This window comes from Oncorhynchus mykiss, chromosome 7 (genome assembly GCF_057628025.1).
Source record: "Oncorhynchus mykiss isolate SJ-2025 chromosome 7, ASM5762802v1, whole genome shotgun sequence".
NCBI classification, from domain to species: domain Eukaryota; kingdom Metazoa; phylum Chordata; class Actinopteri; order Salmoniformes; family Salmonidae; genus Oncorhynchus; species Oncorhynchus mykiss.
In genome coordinates, this window is record NC_143028.1 from 58,129,170 (window position 1) to 58,144,615 (window position 15,446).

A 15,446-nucleotide genomic window follows, 5' to 3' on the forward strand; every position below is an offset into this window, starting at 1 on the left:
AAGGGTTAAATAAATAAATACAAATCATTGTAGCATCCACATTAAGGTAGAAGTGTTCAGAAACCTATTATATTCTTATTTACAATAAAAGTGACTTCTGAAACAAACTAGAACAAACAGCAAATGCATCCAACAAGTGTATAGAGTCACAAGCTTGATGTAATCATTACATGCTAGGAATATGGGACCAAATAAGATTTTGAATACTTTAATACACATATAAGTGAATTTGTCCCAATACTTTTGGTCCCCTAAAATGTACAAAAACTGGTGTAATTTCTAAACGGTTCACCCGATATGGATGAAAATATCCTAAAGCTCAGAGTCTGCACCTCATAGTCATTATATTACAAAAATATGATTTTTAGTCAACATTGCGTGTGTGTGTGTGTGTGTGTGCGTGTGTGTGTAAATGCTGACATGAAGCCACAGACCCCTCCAGGACATGTATCTGCGACCTTAAATATAATCTTTAATTACCACAGACAGTAACCATGGTGATCCTGTGGGGGATCACCAAGGGTCAATCACTGCATTTGCAGAGCAGCTGATTCATTTGTTAATTAACCACTAAATGACAGGCCACCCCTGTACCTCATGGTGGGAGGAGTGGGGTGTCTGAGTCTGGGGTGCTTTTAAATAATTTGTACTGATTTATGACAGTGAGGGATCCAGGCTCAAACCATGAGAAATGAAAGGAGGGTTTAACTCTCTGATTTCAGAAACATCTGAAAGATCAATGAGATAAATAAAAGCTTTATCAGAATTCTATAATCTACCCCACTGCAATGTGTCCAACCAAACTGTCTGCAACCTTACCGGGTGTCCGTTATCTAGAGAAACACTGAAAACTCTACCCAGACACCTACTTTATGAAAAGATGCACACACCCTAGCAGTGACCTTTCACCCCATCAGCAACCATACTCTCCCCTCACTTAGGATGGCTCTGTGTTAAGTGCTCGGAGCTCCAGGGTGCTGTAAATTAGTCTATGGCTGAACCCCTCGAAAAAGGGAGAGACAGGGGAATGGAGAGAGAGCAAGTCCTCTATGAGTGATGCCTCAGTGAGATGGTTTCATTAGACCCCTAAAACTCTGATAGCATTGCAGTCAGTGTGTAGGAAAACATCTGAGGTAGTGAAGCTTAAAGGAAACCAATCAGACCGGCTGTATCAACAATGGACTAATGAAACAAATACCAAGATCTTTTTGGGGGGAGTTTAAGCGAAACAAAGAAAAGCAGGATCAATGAGTTAGCGAGTATTTTTATTTATTTATCTCAAATGAACTTAGAAACCGTGGGAATGAATGAATCCTCCACAACTAACCTGCTTTGTTGCAGGTTAACTCAACACTATCCTGAATTTGTGGATACTTTTTCCAGAACACCCTTCTGCATACATACTTTATTACAGCACCATACACACAAGACCATTTCAATTGGATGGTGGTGGGTGCATTACCAGGACAAAACAGTGTCTTATCCTATTTGTACACACACCATTCACAGGGCATTTGGGAAAGCACAGGCAGCTAGACAATAGAAAGGCAGGCCTTAGAGGACACCCCTGACTAACTCCACGTTTTTCTCCTCCTCCCCTCCATGCCGTTATGATCAGCAAGTGTTGATGGTTTGAGGGGGATGTGGAATGGACAGAGAAGGACCACGGTCCGTGTTTCTGGGGAAATACCTGTACGTTCCAAAGAACTTCTGGATCACCGCAAACACGGTTTAATTTAAGGCAAAGTGAGCCGTTTAATTTGACTTGAAGAGATTTGGAGCAGTTACACCAACAATGCCCTTTGAGTTCATGCCAACACATGGAGAGGAAGGTCCGAAAACTGCCAAAGACTTCAGCCACCCAAGCCACAGACTGTTCTCTCTGCTACCATCTGGCAAACGGTACCGGAGCATCAGGTCTTACACGAACAAGCTCCGAGACAGCTTCTATCCCCAAGCCATGCCCATGACTGTTAAATAGTTAATGAAGTGGTTACCTGGACTATCTACATTGAACCTATGCACACTCAAGACTACCCACACTATATACAGTGCCTTGCGAAAGTATTCGGCCCCCTTGAACTTTGCGACCTTTTGCCACATTTCAGGCTTCAAACATAAAGATATAAAACTGTATTTTTTTGTGAAGAATCAACAACAAGTGGGACACAATCATGAAGTGGAACGACATTTATTGGATATTTCAAACTGTTTTAACAAATCAAAAACTGAAAAATTGGGCGTGCAAAATTATTCAGCCCCCTTAAGTTAATACTTTGTAGCGCCACCTTTTGCTGCGATTACAGCTGTAAGTCGCTTGGGGTATGTCTCTATCAGTTTTGCACATCGAGAGACTGAAATGTTTTCCCATTCCTCCTTGCAAAACAGCTCGAGCTCAGTGAGGTTGGATGGAGAGCATTTGTGAACAGCAGTTTTCAGTTCTTTCCACAGATTCTCGATCGGATTCAGGTCTGGACTTTGACTTGGCCATTCTAACACCTGGATATGTTTATTTTTGAACCATTCCATTGTAGATTTTGCTTTATGTTTTGGATCATTGTCTTGTTGAAAGACAAATCTCCGTCCCAGTCTCAGGTCTTTTGCAGACTCCATCAGGTTTTCTTCCAGAATGGTCCTGTATTTGGCTCCATCCATCTTCCCATCAATTTTAACCATCTTCCCTGTACCTGCTGAAGAAAAGCAGGCCCAAACCATGATGCTGCCACCACCATGTTTGACAGTGGGGATGGTGTGTTCAGCTGTGTTGCTTTTACGCCAAACATAACGTTTTGAATTGTTGCCAAAAAGTTCAATTTTGGTTTCATCTGACCAGAGCACCTTCTTCCACATGTTTGGTGTGTCTCCCAGGTGGCTTGTGGCAAACTTTAAACAACACTTTTTATGGATATCTTTAAGAAATGGCTTTCTTCTTGCCACTCTTCCATAAAGGCCAGATTTGTGCAATATACGACTGATTGTTGTCCTATGGACAGAGTTTCCCACCTCAGCTGTAGATCTCTGCAGTTCATCCAGAGTGATCATGGGCCTCTTGGCTGCATCTCTGATCAGTCTTCTCCTTGTATGAGCTGAAAGTTTAGAGGGACGGCCAGGTCTTGGTAGATTTGCAGTGGTCTGATACTCCTTCCATTTCAATATTATCGCTTGCACAGTGCTCCTTGGGATGTTTAAAGCTTGGGAAATCTTTTTGTATCCAAATCCGGCTTTAAACTTCTTCACAACAGTATCTCGGACCTGCCTGGTGTGTTCCTTGTTCTTCATGATGCTCTCTGCGCTTTTGACGGACCTCTGAGACTATCACAGTGCAGGTGCATTTATACGGAGACTTGATTACACACAGGTGGATTGTATTTATCATCATTAGTCATTTAGGTCAACATTGGATCATTCAGAGATCCTCACTGAACTTCTGGAGAGAGTTTGCTGCACTGAAAGTAAAGGGGCTGAATAATTTTGCACGCCCAATTTTTCAGTTTTTGATTTGTTAAAAAAGTTTGAAATATCCAATAAATGTCGTTCCACTTCATGATTGTGTCCCACTTGTTGTTGATTCTTCACAAAAAAGAAGAATATATATCTTATATCTTTATGTTTGAAGCCTAAAATGTGACAAAAGGTCGCAAAGTTCAAGGGGGTTGAATACTTTCGCAAGGCACTGTATCATACAAACCCACACACACAGTACACACTACATACGCACACTCAAGACTACCCACACTATATATCATACAAACCAACACACACAGTACACACTACATACGCACACTCAAGACTACCCACACTATATATCATACAAACCCACACACACAGTACACACTACATACGCACACTCAAGACTACCCACACTATATATCATACAAACCCACACACACAGTACACACTACATACGCACACTCAAGACTACCCACACTATATATCATACATACCCACACACACAGTACACACTACATACGCACACTCAAGACTACCCACACTATATATCATACATACCCACACACACAGTACACACTACATACGCACACTCAAGACTACCCACACTATATATCATACAAACCCACACACACAGTACACACTACATACGCACACTCAAGACTACCCACACTATATATCATACAAACCCACACACACAGTACACACTACATACGCACACTCAAGACTACCCACACTATATATCATACAAACCCACACACACAGTACACACTACATATGCACACAAACACACTCATACACTTCTGCAACTGTTTTTCTACTCCTCAAGCCTGATGCCTAGTCACGTTACTCCTGCCTATATGTACATACCTACCTCAATTACCTTGTACCCCTGCACATTGATATGGTATTGGTACTCCCTGTATATAGCTTCATACCTCGTGTTTTTATTAACTCTGCATCGTTGGGAAAAGGGTTTGGAAGTAAGCGTTTCATTGGAAAGTCTACACCATTTGTATTCGGCGCATGTGACAAATACAATTTGATTTGACACCAACTACCGCCTGGGGTAGGGTCTCTAAAGGACAATTACCACCACAAGTTTTTATATATATATATATACACTGCTCAAAAAAATAAAGGGAACACTTAAACAACACAACGTAACTCCAAGTCAATCACACTTCTGTGAAATCAAACTGTTCAGGATGGCACATCAATGCGAGCTGTGGCAAGAAGGTTTGCTGTGTCTGTCAGCGTAGTGTCCAGAGCATGGAGGCCCAACCAAGAGACAGGCCAGTACATCAGGAGATGTGGAGGAGGCCGTAGGAGGGCAACAACCCAGCAGCAGGACCGCTACCTCCGCCTTTGTGCAAGGAGGAGCAGGAGGAGCACTGCCAGAGCCCTGCAAAATGACCTCCAGCAGGCCACAAATGTGCATGTGTCTGCTCAAACAGTCAGAAACAGACTCCATGAGGGTGGTATGAGGGCCCGACTTCCACAGGTGGGGGTTGTGCTTACAGCCCAACACCGTGTAGGACGTTTGGCATTTGCCAGAGAACACCAAGAATGGCAAATTCGCCACTGGCGCCCTGTGCTCTTCACAGATGAAAGCAAGATCACACTGAGCACGTGACAGATGTGACAGTCTGGAGACGACGTGGAAAACGTTCTGCTGCCTGCAACATCCTCCAGCATGACCGGTTTGGCGGTGGGTCAGTCATGGTGTGGGGTGGCATTTCTTTGGGGGGCCGCACAGCCCTGCCATTAGGTACCGAGATGAGATCCTCAGACCCCTTGTGAGACCATATGCTGGTGCCGTTGGCCCTGGGTTCCTCCTAATGCAAGACAATGCCACCAACGCCACGTTGCACCACAGACTGTCCAGGAGTTGGCGGATGCTTTAGTCCAGGTCTGGGAGGAGATCCCTCAGGAGACCATCCGCCACCTCATCAGGAGCATGCCCAGGCGTTGTAGGGAGGTCATACAGGCACGTGGAGGCCACACACACTACTGAGCCTCATTTTGACTTGTTTTAAGGACATTACATCAAAGTTGGATCAGCCTGTAGTGTGGTTTTCCACTTTAATTTTGAGTGTGACTCCAAATCCAGACCTCCATGGGTTGATAAATTTGATTTCCATTCATCATTTTTGTGATTTTGTTGTCAGCACATTCAACTATGTAAAGAAAAAAGTATTTAATAAGAATATTTAATTCATTCAGATCTAGGATGTTATTTTAGTGTTCCCTTTATTTTTTTGAGCAGTATATATATATATATATATATATATCAGTCCCAATAATGAGTATGTAGCTTAGCAATGTTTAAATAAACCTTCAAAGAACATACATTCTAGCCAGGTAGTGGTGTGATATTAGCCTGGTCCCAGATCAGTTCGTGCTCATTGTCAAGACAAATGTGTTTGGCACGACAATGAGAAGTTGGCATGATAGTGTAGACTGGTACTCTGATTATCAGGAATCTACAATATGACACTGACTAGCCTTTCTGCACACATCTCATATTTCCTCTCAACTTTGGTACCCTCTTGAGGACTCATGGTGTAATTGTGATAACGTACAGGAACTCAAGTCCTTTTGTTCAACCAACCTAGAATACCTCAAACAAATGCTGACCGTTTTATCTCCCAAGACAATTTTCTTCGGTTATAGTCACAGCTATGTATATCCCCCCTCAAGCAGATAGCGCGACGGCCCTCAAAGAACATCACTTTCACAAGCATTTCGCTACACGCGCAATAACATCTGCTAAACACGTCTGTGACCAATACAATTTGATATATTCATATCACTGATTATCCCCCCAGACAAGGCTGTTGGAGTAAACAGAGGAAACAAAACTCAAGTCTTTTATAAAGTATTTTATTTCAGCATAATGGTAGGAAGCCTCTCCCCTTACAATTAAAACTAATTGGATCACAAGGGTACATATTAGTTTCCCCATTTTTACAATAATCAAATGTAACATTTTTTTAAGAAGTTATTTTTATGCACGTATTTTGCTTAGACAAAATAATAATCAATATAAGATCCTATCTTAACTGAGGACCATAACTCTGCATGCAAGACTAATAAAGACAAAGAAAATACTAACTTGTGATAGCTAATGTAGATGCTGTTGCTTACCTAATATTTCTATCAATATAATTCACTACAAATAGAAGGGGACCTGTATAAAAACAGTCATTTTCTTGAGGTACTACCACCTCTAATCTTGAAATTACTAAAACGCCCTGGGCTCTCAACACAGTACTGATCCAAATGGTTCTGCCATCTTTGTCAAGTTGAGTAGTAAGAGGCTCTGTCTAAAGACTAAAATCTAGAACAGTTGATTTTTTAAAATCCATATTTCATGTTTTTTACTTTTGTTTTTATCACTCCAGTGTTTATATTATCAGAAAAAAAAGGTCCTTGAAACATTACCAGAATCGTCAAATACAGTAGAGCAGAGAGCAAGGAGCTCTTCTCTAACCGCACCATCCTTTACCTGACCCTTAGAAGAAAATAAACCTCACTGTATTAACTGATCAGACTCAAAAGATTCTATTGCATTTTCATCATGAGATTGAGAACAATCCTTAAAAAGGACAGAACAGAGGGCTTTAACAGTTAATGGCAACCAACCTTGCCCTGTGGCCTCACTAGTGGGTAGTGGTGGTTACAGGTGGCATCCTTTCCACATTTCTTGGGGCAAGGGGTTGCCAAATCATACAGTAAGCTGCAGTTTCTTAACCCTGGTACTAGAATACCCCTGTTTGCTGGATTGCATCATTTAATCACTCAGGCATTTTTAAACAGTTAAATCTCTTAACTACTGCAGAGTGTACATCGCAACATTTCTGGAATATACATTTGGCATTACTAAATAAACAAAAGTACATTGGTTTCACTAACAGTAGTAGCCTGGCGACATTGAGAATCATTCAATTCAATGAATCGGTTTAAGTGAAGTCCAGCACACACTGGTCCTCAGTACCAGGTTTCAGAGATCCTTCCCTAAACTGCGCTACAAGCCCACAGACAGGCTGCTGTGGAACACCACCAATAGGAATACTGATTAACCAGGACAAGAGTAGATAGACATTAATGAAAGCATCTCTGTGCTCTGTAGCCATTACACTTGGAGGGGGTAAACCACAGACATGTTCAAAAGTTCAGTACAGGTTACAGTCATTCATTACAATATAATTTTACACTACAATGATTATTTAAGAGAGATCTTATTCGAGTTAAGGCTAACCCCCGAAAGAACATGACAGAAATCCTTTATACACACCTACCCCAATCTCAGTTAAAGGCATTTGTTAGTGTGTAGCAAAGTGAAACACGTGTTCATTTAACTATCAGAAAAAGTATCTGTATGGCCTTTAGCTGACCAAAGCACTGCCTGACAAATTGAAGTTAGCACTATTAGCATCTCACTGGAATTGTCAAACTCCCCTCACGTAATCATTCAGGAACCCAGGGTTAAATTATTACCAATAATAACCAGCACTATATCAATTCTCAACGAACAGATGAAGGAATATTTGCCTATGCCTTATAGTGCCATTGTAGTAAGCAGTGTTCTATAAGGGTGACAGCTTTGGAAAAACATACCCAGCTTTTAAAAAGGCAGTGGCGCATCCTTATCTGAAAATTATAATTAAACAATGAACAAAAAAAAACAAAAGGCAAATTAAACAAATAACATAAGCACGCTCTAAGGCCACAAGACTGTGTATACCTCCTGCTATGCTCTCAACATGAGGATCTGTACAAACAAAGTAATGGAACTTGCTGAAGCTGCCATCTTGTGCCGTTGTTTTCCACGTACATCTTTATAAGAACTGGCTGTAGAAGAGAGCCTGCAACCTGCTCCCATAGACCTCTGTACATACACCGTTAAAGGGTGTAATGTAACTTGCTAACACTATCATCATGTCTGTTCCACTTCCTGAGTCATCAGCAACTTTATCCAACAAGAACCACAATATCCTCTGACCTGACCCTTCACTTCTGACCTGTTAGGACATCCTCCACTTGCCTATATCGTCCTAAAATCAAACTTTATGGAACCCTGTTTTAGTTCTGACACCTGTACCATTGTCTGACAACTCTTTTTTTCTTTCACAAACTACATTTTCTACAAACGTCCTGTGTTGTTTATTGTTATATAGATATATATATATCCCACTTCATCATTGTAATGGTGTAACAAACATTTAACACCCACCCCCTCTACCAGAGAGTACCACCAACAGCACAAACAATACATCTAAATAATAATAAAAAACAACTTTTAAAAAATAGATTAAGTACAAAATAGACCAGCGATTATCGAAGGAAACTCGCTCTCAAAAGAAGACAAAAACATCTGTCCCGCTGTCATAGTAACCTCAGGACCCGAGATGAAGGATCAGTCTTTGCCAGAGTGTGGCGCCACTGAGTGCAGGGTTGAGTGAGACTAGGTGGCCTGTCCCGTCTCTGGGAGATGGTGTGTGTGTATGGGGGGAGGGAGGATGGGAGGGAATGTCAGTCAGACAGCCAGTCGACCAGGGGGTGGGTGAAGGGGGCTCCAGGTGGGTGGAGCGGGTGGGGGCTCCTGGGAGTAAGGGCGGGGCTCGCAGCACGGCTGGTTCTCCACCTTGGCCACACCACGGCCCTGGCACAGCCGCCGATGTCGCAGCAGCCGGTCCGTCCGCGAGAAGTTCTACAACACATACATGGAGGATTTATGCAGCATTCATTTAAACAGATGAGTGTGTACACATGCCCAATAAAATTAAGCCCACTGTGTCCGTTTGGTCAATGGGCTTTTCTGGTGCATGTGGGTCAAATCCAATCTTATACAATCTTACCGTGAAATGCTTACTTACAAGCCTTTAACTTTATTTTCTTAGAACTGCATTGTAGGTTAAGAAAATAGACTTAATAAAGTAATAAAGTAAAGTAATAAAATAACAATGAGGCTATATACAAGGGGTACCAGTACCGAGTCAATGTGCAGGGGTACAAGTTAGTCAAGGTCATTTGTACATGTAGGTAGGGGTAAAGTGCCTACGCATAGATAATAAACAGCGAGCAGCAGCAGTGTTAAAACAAAGGGGGTCAATGTAAATAGTCTGGGTGGCCATTTGATTAGCTGTTCAGGAGTCTTATGGCTTGGGGGTAGACGCTGTTATGAAGCCTTTTGGACCTAGATTTGGCGCTCTGGGTACCGCTTGCCGTGCGGTAGCTATGAGTCTATGACTAGGGTGACTGGAGCGATAATTGTTTGGGCCTTCCTCTGACACTGCCTAGTATATAGATCCTGGATGGCAGGAAGTTTCGCCCCAGTGATATACCGGGCCGTACGCACTACCCTCTGTAGCGCCTTGCAGTCAAATCCCAAGCAGTTGCCATACCAGGCAATGATGCAACCGGTCAGGATGCTCTCGATGGTGCAGCTGTAGAACTGAGGATCTGGGGACCCATGCCAAATATTTTCAGTCTCGAGGGGGAAAAGGTGTTGTCGTGCTCTCGTCACAACGGTCTTGGTGTGGTTGGACCATGATAGTTTGTTGGCGATGTGGACAGCAAGGAACTTGAAACTCTCGATCCGCTCCACTGCAGCCCCGTGAAGGGGGATGTGTTCGGCACTCTTTTTCCTGTAGTCCACGATCATCTCCTTTGTCCTGCTCACATTGAGGGAGAGTGTGCTGTCCTGGCACTGCAATGTCTTGAACGCTGAGCTGTAGTCAATGAACAGCATTTTCAGATAGGTGGTCCTTTTGTCCAGGTGGGAAAAGGAAGTGTGAAGTGCAATTGAGATTGCGTCATCTGTGGATCTGTTGGGGCGGTATGTGAATTGGAGTGGGTCTAGGGTTTCCGGGATGATGGTGTTGATGTGAGCCATGACCAACCTTTCAAAGCACTTCATGGCTACAGACGTGACTGCATGTCAGAGTATGTGCATACATTCTCTTACCTGCGGGCACAGCCCAAGGAGAATACTTATTTTTAACGTGGGCAGGCATCTGTATGTTGGTATATCCGTGTGTGTGCATGACCAATGCAATACATTCTCTTATGTGCTGGCACTGCTCACCCTAAAAAATAAAATTCTAACTTGGTAGGGCATGTCTTTGCTACGTGTCTATCAGCGTGTACATGTGCCTCTGTGACACCATTCTCCAATGTGCGGTCACTGCTCACCCTGCAGCAGATGTTTTGTAACCACTGCTCACCCTGCGGCAGATGTTTTGTAACCACTGCTCACCCTGCAGCAGATGTTTTGTAACCACTGCTCACCCTGCAGCAGATGTTTTGTAACCACTGCTCACCCTGCAGCAGATGTTTTGTAACCACTGCTCACCCTGCGGCAGATGTTTTGTAACCACTGCTCACCCTGCAGCAGATGTTTTGTAACCACTGCTCACCCTGCAGCAGATGTTTTGTAACCACTGCTCACCCTGCAGCAGATGTTTTGTAACCACTGCTCACCCTGCAGCAGATGTTTTGTAACCACTGCTCACCCTGCGGCAGATGTTTTGTAACCACTGCTCACCCTGCGGCAGATGTTTTGTAACGTAAGAGGGCATGACGCTCTCTCCTTGCTTCGTGAGCATGTCTGGTGTGTATGTGTTCCTCAGTGCCAGCACGCAAGGCAAGTTCTTCTACGTGTTGGCACTGCTCACACAGATGGCATCTCTCCAATGCAGGTGTGTATATGTACGTGCCTGGGTATGTGTGTGCCTCTTTCTCTGTTCCTCGTCTGTGTCTAAGTTATTTTACCTGCTGGCATCGCTCACATTGATAAGGCTTCTCTCCGCTGTGGACACGCTTGTGTCTCTCCAGATGGTAACGCTGGATAAACCTCATGTCACACATGTCACAAGCAAACGGCTTCTCCCCTAAAAGAGCACACAAACAGATTCATCACATCAAATCCACAGAGTCCAACCACAACAAACTGTATATGATTTACTCTTAAAAAAGTCTACTGGCTACAATAACCAATCTACAAATGTTTGTTAAAGTGATGGGAAACTGTTTTCTTTAGATCTTCTGACATCAAAACTAAGACAAACTACTGAATATGAGCCAGTTTCTGGACAGGAATTAAGGATAAGAAACTAAACTTGTGGTAACATTTTAAGATGTCTTGTCATCAACTCATTATGTGTAGATAAAAGTGGAAACTGATATTTGTTTTTGCTTTTTAAATCAAACCAACTCAATGCCACTGAAAAGTTTTGATAGTTTGAGGCTGGTTCAACAGCTCATCAAATGACATGACAATCCAAACTCGAGTTTGTTGTGATCGTATATTTGTTTTGGTTAAAATAGCCTTTATTGGGGATAAGGGTACAGTAAATGGGGGCATACCCGTATGAGTGTGGCTGTGTCTCTCCAGGTGGTTACGCTGAATAAACCTCATGTCACACATGGAACAAGCATACGGCTTCACCCCTATACACACACAGAGCAATGCATTAGCTCTCACTCCAAAGAGTACAACACAAAAATCAAGTTAGCACTACAAATACTATTGTGAGATAATTGTTTGCTACCATAAGCATGTAACAATTACAGTAAGAGTGCTTTACGTGTCATATCACGATGTGGACCCTGAAGATGGGGGCTGTTGATCACAAGGATGAGAAGACGTGGCAATCTGACTTGTTTATTAAGCTCTAATGAACACGAATTTTTTTCATCATAAAACACTACTAGCTAATTAACAACAATCAACACACGCAATTGTGAACTAATTGTGAACTAAGCACCGAATAAAACTATTAAGAACAAAATCTGTAATTGTGTGTCAAAGCCTTCGCAGAACGTATAATCCCACTGCAAAAATAACTAGCTAAAATAATCATTAGACAATGTAAAAAATAGTTGTAGTTTCAAATTTTAACTAAATTCTTCACTAAAATCATTATAGCAATAGCTACTTAGCTGCAGACAATGTCTCACAACAAGCTTACAATATGATATCGTTTTACTTGGTGCTTGGCCAATTCATGTTTGGAACAGCAGGAAATAGATTGTTATAGATTTATTGTTCAAATAAATGTTTTTATTATCTCAACATCCACATGATAGCTAAATTAGCTGAAGATCTTTAGGGGTCTAGCTTTAAACAATAAAAAATGGAACTTGTACTAGAATGTATTACAAATATTAATTTGTGTTGCTGCAGTATTTTAAACTTAAAATCAACAATTTACTAATTTATCACTACAAAACTATGTAGATGAGACATTTTTATTTTCTAGCAGTCCTTCATTACGTGTGTGAAAATATATTACGAACATCCTTTACTAGCTTGTATGTGTGATAGGTACGGTGAGCGGACTGTACCCGTATGAGTGAGGCAGTGTCTTGTCAGGTGGTAGCGCTGAACAAACCTCATGTCACACATGGTGCAAGCGTAAGGTTTCACACCTAAATGCACAAAGCATTGAGATATTATTTTTGTGCCTCGCACCATTTTAAGTCCAATAGGAAGTTTAAGTACAGTTTATCCATTTACGCTAAACTGATTTTTACCACTAATTTCAATTCATGCAATGACTTACAGGGGATTCAGGTGGAAGAATCAGGGAGATGTTTTCTCCAACTATTTTTTTAAATGTATTTTTCAATGCTTTAGTCCACAACCACAACACATCACATGAGCTGATGATGTAATCTAATAGTAAAACTACCCCTTCTCATCCAAACTTATGGAAATTCTGGACTTTTTTGGATATTAAACCTAACAATATATATTTCACCTATATTTATTTGTGCATGATGACTATCATATACAGTACCAGTCAAAAGTTTGGACACCTACTCATTCAATGTTTTTTCTTTATTTATACTATTTTCTACAAACTACGAAATAACGTGTTAAATCAAAATACATTTTATAGTTGAGATTCTTCAAAGTAGCCACCCTTTGCCTTGATAGCTTTGAGCACTATTGGCATTCTCTCAACTAGCTTCACCTAGAATGCTTTTCCAACAGTCTTGAAGGAGTTCCCACATATGCTGAGCACTTGTTGGCTGCTTTTCCTTCACTCTGCAGTCCAACTCATCTCAAACAATCTCAATTCAGTTGAGGTCAGGTGATTGTGGAGGCCAGGTCATCTGACGCAACACTCCATCACTCTCCTCCTTGGTCAAATAGCCCTTATACAGCCTGGAGGTGTGTTGGGTCATTGTCCTGTTGAAAAACAAATAATAGTCCCACTAAGCGCAGACCAGATGGGATGGCGCATCGCTGCAGAATGCTGTGGTAGTCATGCTGGTTAATTGTGCCTCGAATTCGAAATAAATCAGTGTCACCAGCAAAGCACTATCACACCACCTCCTCCATGCCTCATAGTGGGAACCAGACATGCGGCGGTCATCTGTTCACCTACTCTGCATCTCACAAAGACATGACGGTTGGAACCAAACATTTCAAATTTGGACTCATCAGACCAAAGGACAGTTTTTCAACAGTTCTAATGTCCATTGCTCATGTTTCTTGGCCCAAGCAAGTCTTTACTTCTTATTGGTGTCCTTTAGTAGTGGTTTCTTTGCAGCAATTTGGCCTGATTCACTCAGTCTCCTCTGAACAGTTGTGTTTGAGATGTGTCTATTACTAGAACTCTGTGAAGCATTTATTTGGGCAGCAATTTGAGGCTAGTAACTCTAATGAACTTATCCTCCAACAGCAGAGGTAACTCTGGGTCTTCCATTCCTGTGGCGGTCCTCATGAGAGCCAGTTTCGTCATAGTGCTTGATGGTTTTTGCGACGGCACTTGGAGAAACTTTCAAAGGTCTTTTTCTTGATGGACTGACCATGTCTTAAAGTAATGGAGTGTCATTTCTCTTTGCTTATTTGAACTGTTCTTGTCAAACTATGGACTTGGTCTATCCCAAATGGGTCCATCTTCTGTATACCACCCCTACCTTGTCACAACACATCTGATTGCCTCAAACACATTAAGGAAAGAAATTCCACAAATTAACTTTTAACAAGGCACACCTGTTAATTGAAATGCATTCCAGGTGACTAACTCATGAAGCTGATTGAGAGAATGCCAAGAGTTTACAAAGCTGTCATCAAGGCAAAGGGTGGCTACAGTGAAGAATCTCAAAATATTTAGATTTGTTTAACACTTTTTGGTTACTACATGATTCCATATGTTATTTCAGTTTTGATGTCTTCACTATTATTATACAATGTAGAAAATAGTAAAAATAAAGAAAAACCCTGGAATGAGTAGGTGCGACTGCTCCTGTACATCCTGCTAACCCTATATGCAAGGCTTGAGGTGTGGCCTGATCTTGGGTACAGTGGGTACGGTGAGCGGACCCCTACCCAAATGAGTGAGGCTGTGTCTTGAGAGGTGGTATCGCTGGTAAAATCTCTTGTCACACATGGTGCAACCATATGGCTTCACCCCTATACACACAAGGGCATCAATATGTTACTTTGTGCCTCTTGTTAGTCTTCCACTAAGTTTTCCATAAAGTTCAGACAAATACAGCACAACAGACAATATGCACCAAGTGCTGTCATCAACATTCTGCCTTCACACAACAGGACTGGTGTTGACAACTTTTTGTGGGGTAAGAAACCAGCTATTGTTAGCAGCACAATGTTACAAAAATTGTAGATAAAGTAGACAATTGATTTCCATGATAACTTCCAAACACACATTTGTAAGGCATGTGATCATCATCAGCACAGTGTGTGTGTACGCTGCTGTTCTGACTAGGCCAAATCACTGCAGGAAAGTCGCTTCATTTTTGAAAACTAACAGGTAAAATAATCCTTAAATAATGCTGAATTTACCTTAGCCACTTTTAGGGGGGAAATGAGAAGGGGACTGAAAGATCTAATGACTAGTGCAACATTGCCAAGTTGGAAATACGGAGCAGGAGAAGGTGTTTTCAGATTGTAGACATCTTTAACCCTTTCTGCAGGTTCCAATATCTGTCATTTAACTAATACATCATAAACTGTC

The 15,446-nt window shown here is 41.8% G+C and overlaps 1 protein-coding gene across 50 annotated transcripts in view; it reads right to left on the minus strand.

Moving 5' to 3' along the window:
* Positions 1–6,319: 6,319 nt before the first annotated feature.
* The window catches only part of LOC110528212 (uncharacterized), a 40,142-nt gene continuing 31,015 nt past the window's right edge, over positions 6,320–15,446 (minus strand). For 14 of the 50 annotated variants that reach the window (XM_090241447.1, XM_090241438.1, XM_090241439.1 and 11 more), the window contains 5 exons: positions 14,798–14,881; positions 12,802–12,885; positions 11,821–11,904; positions 11,227–11,345; positions 6,320–9,163 (listed from right to left, as the gene is read on the minus strand). In XM_090241447.1, coding sequence (XP_090097573.1) covers positions 8,990–9,163; positions 11,227–11,345; positions 11,821–11,904; positions 12,802–12,885; positions 14,798–14,881 — 545 coding nt within the window. In that variant the 3' untranslated portion in view covers positions 6,320–8,989. The remainder of the gene's footprint in view (positions 9,164–11,226; positions 11,346–11,820; positions 11,905–12,801; positions 12,886–14,797; positions 14,882–15,446) is intronic. The other 36 variants (XM_090241474.1, XM_090241466.1, XM_090241458.1 and 33 more) reach the window with 4 other exon arrangements.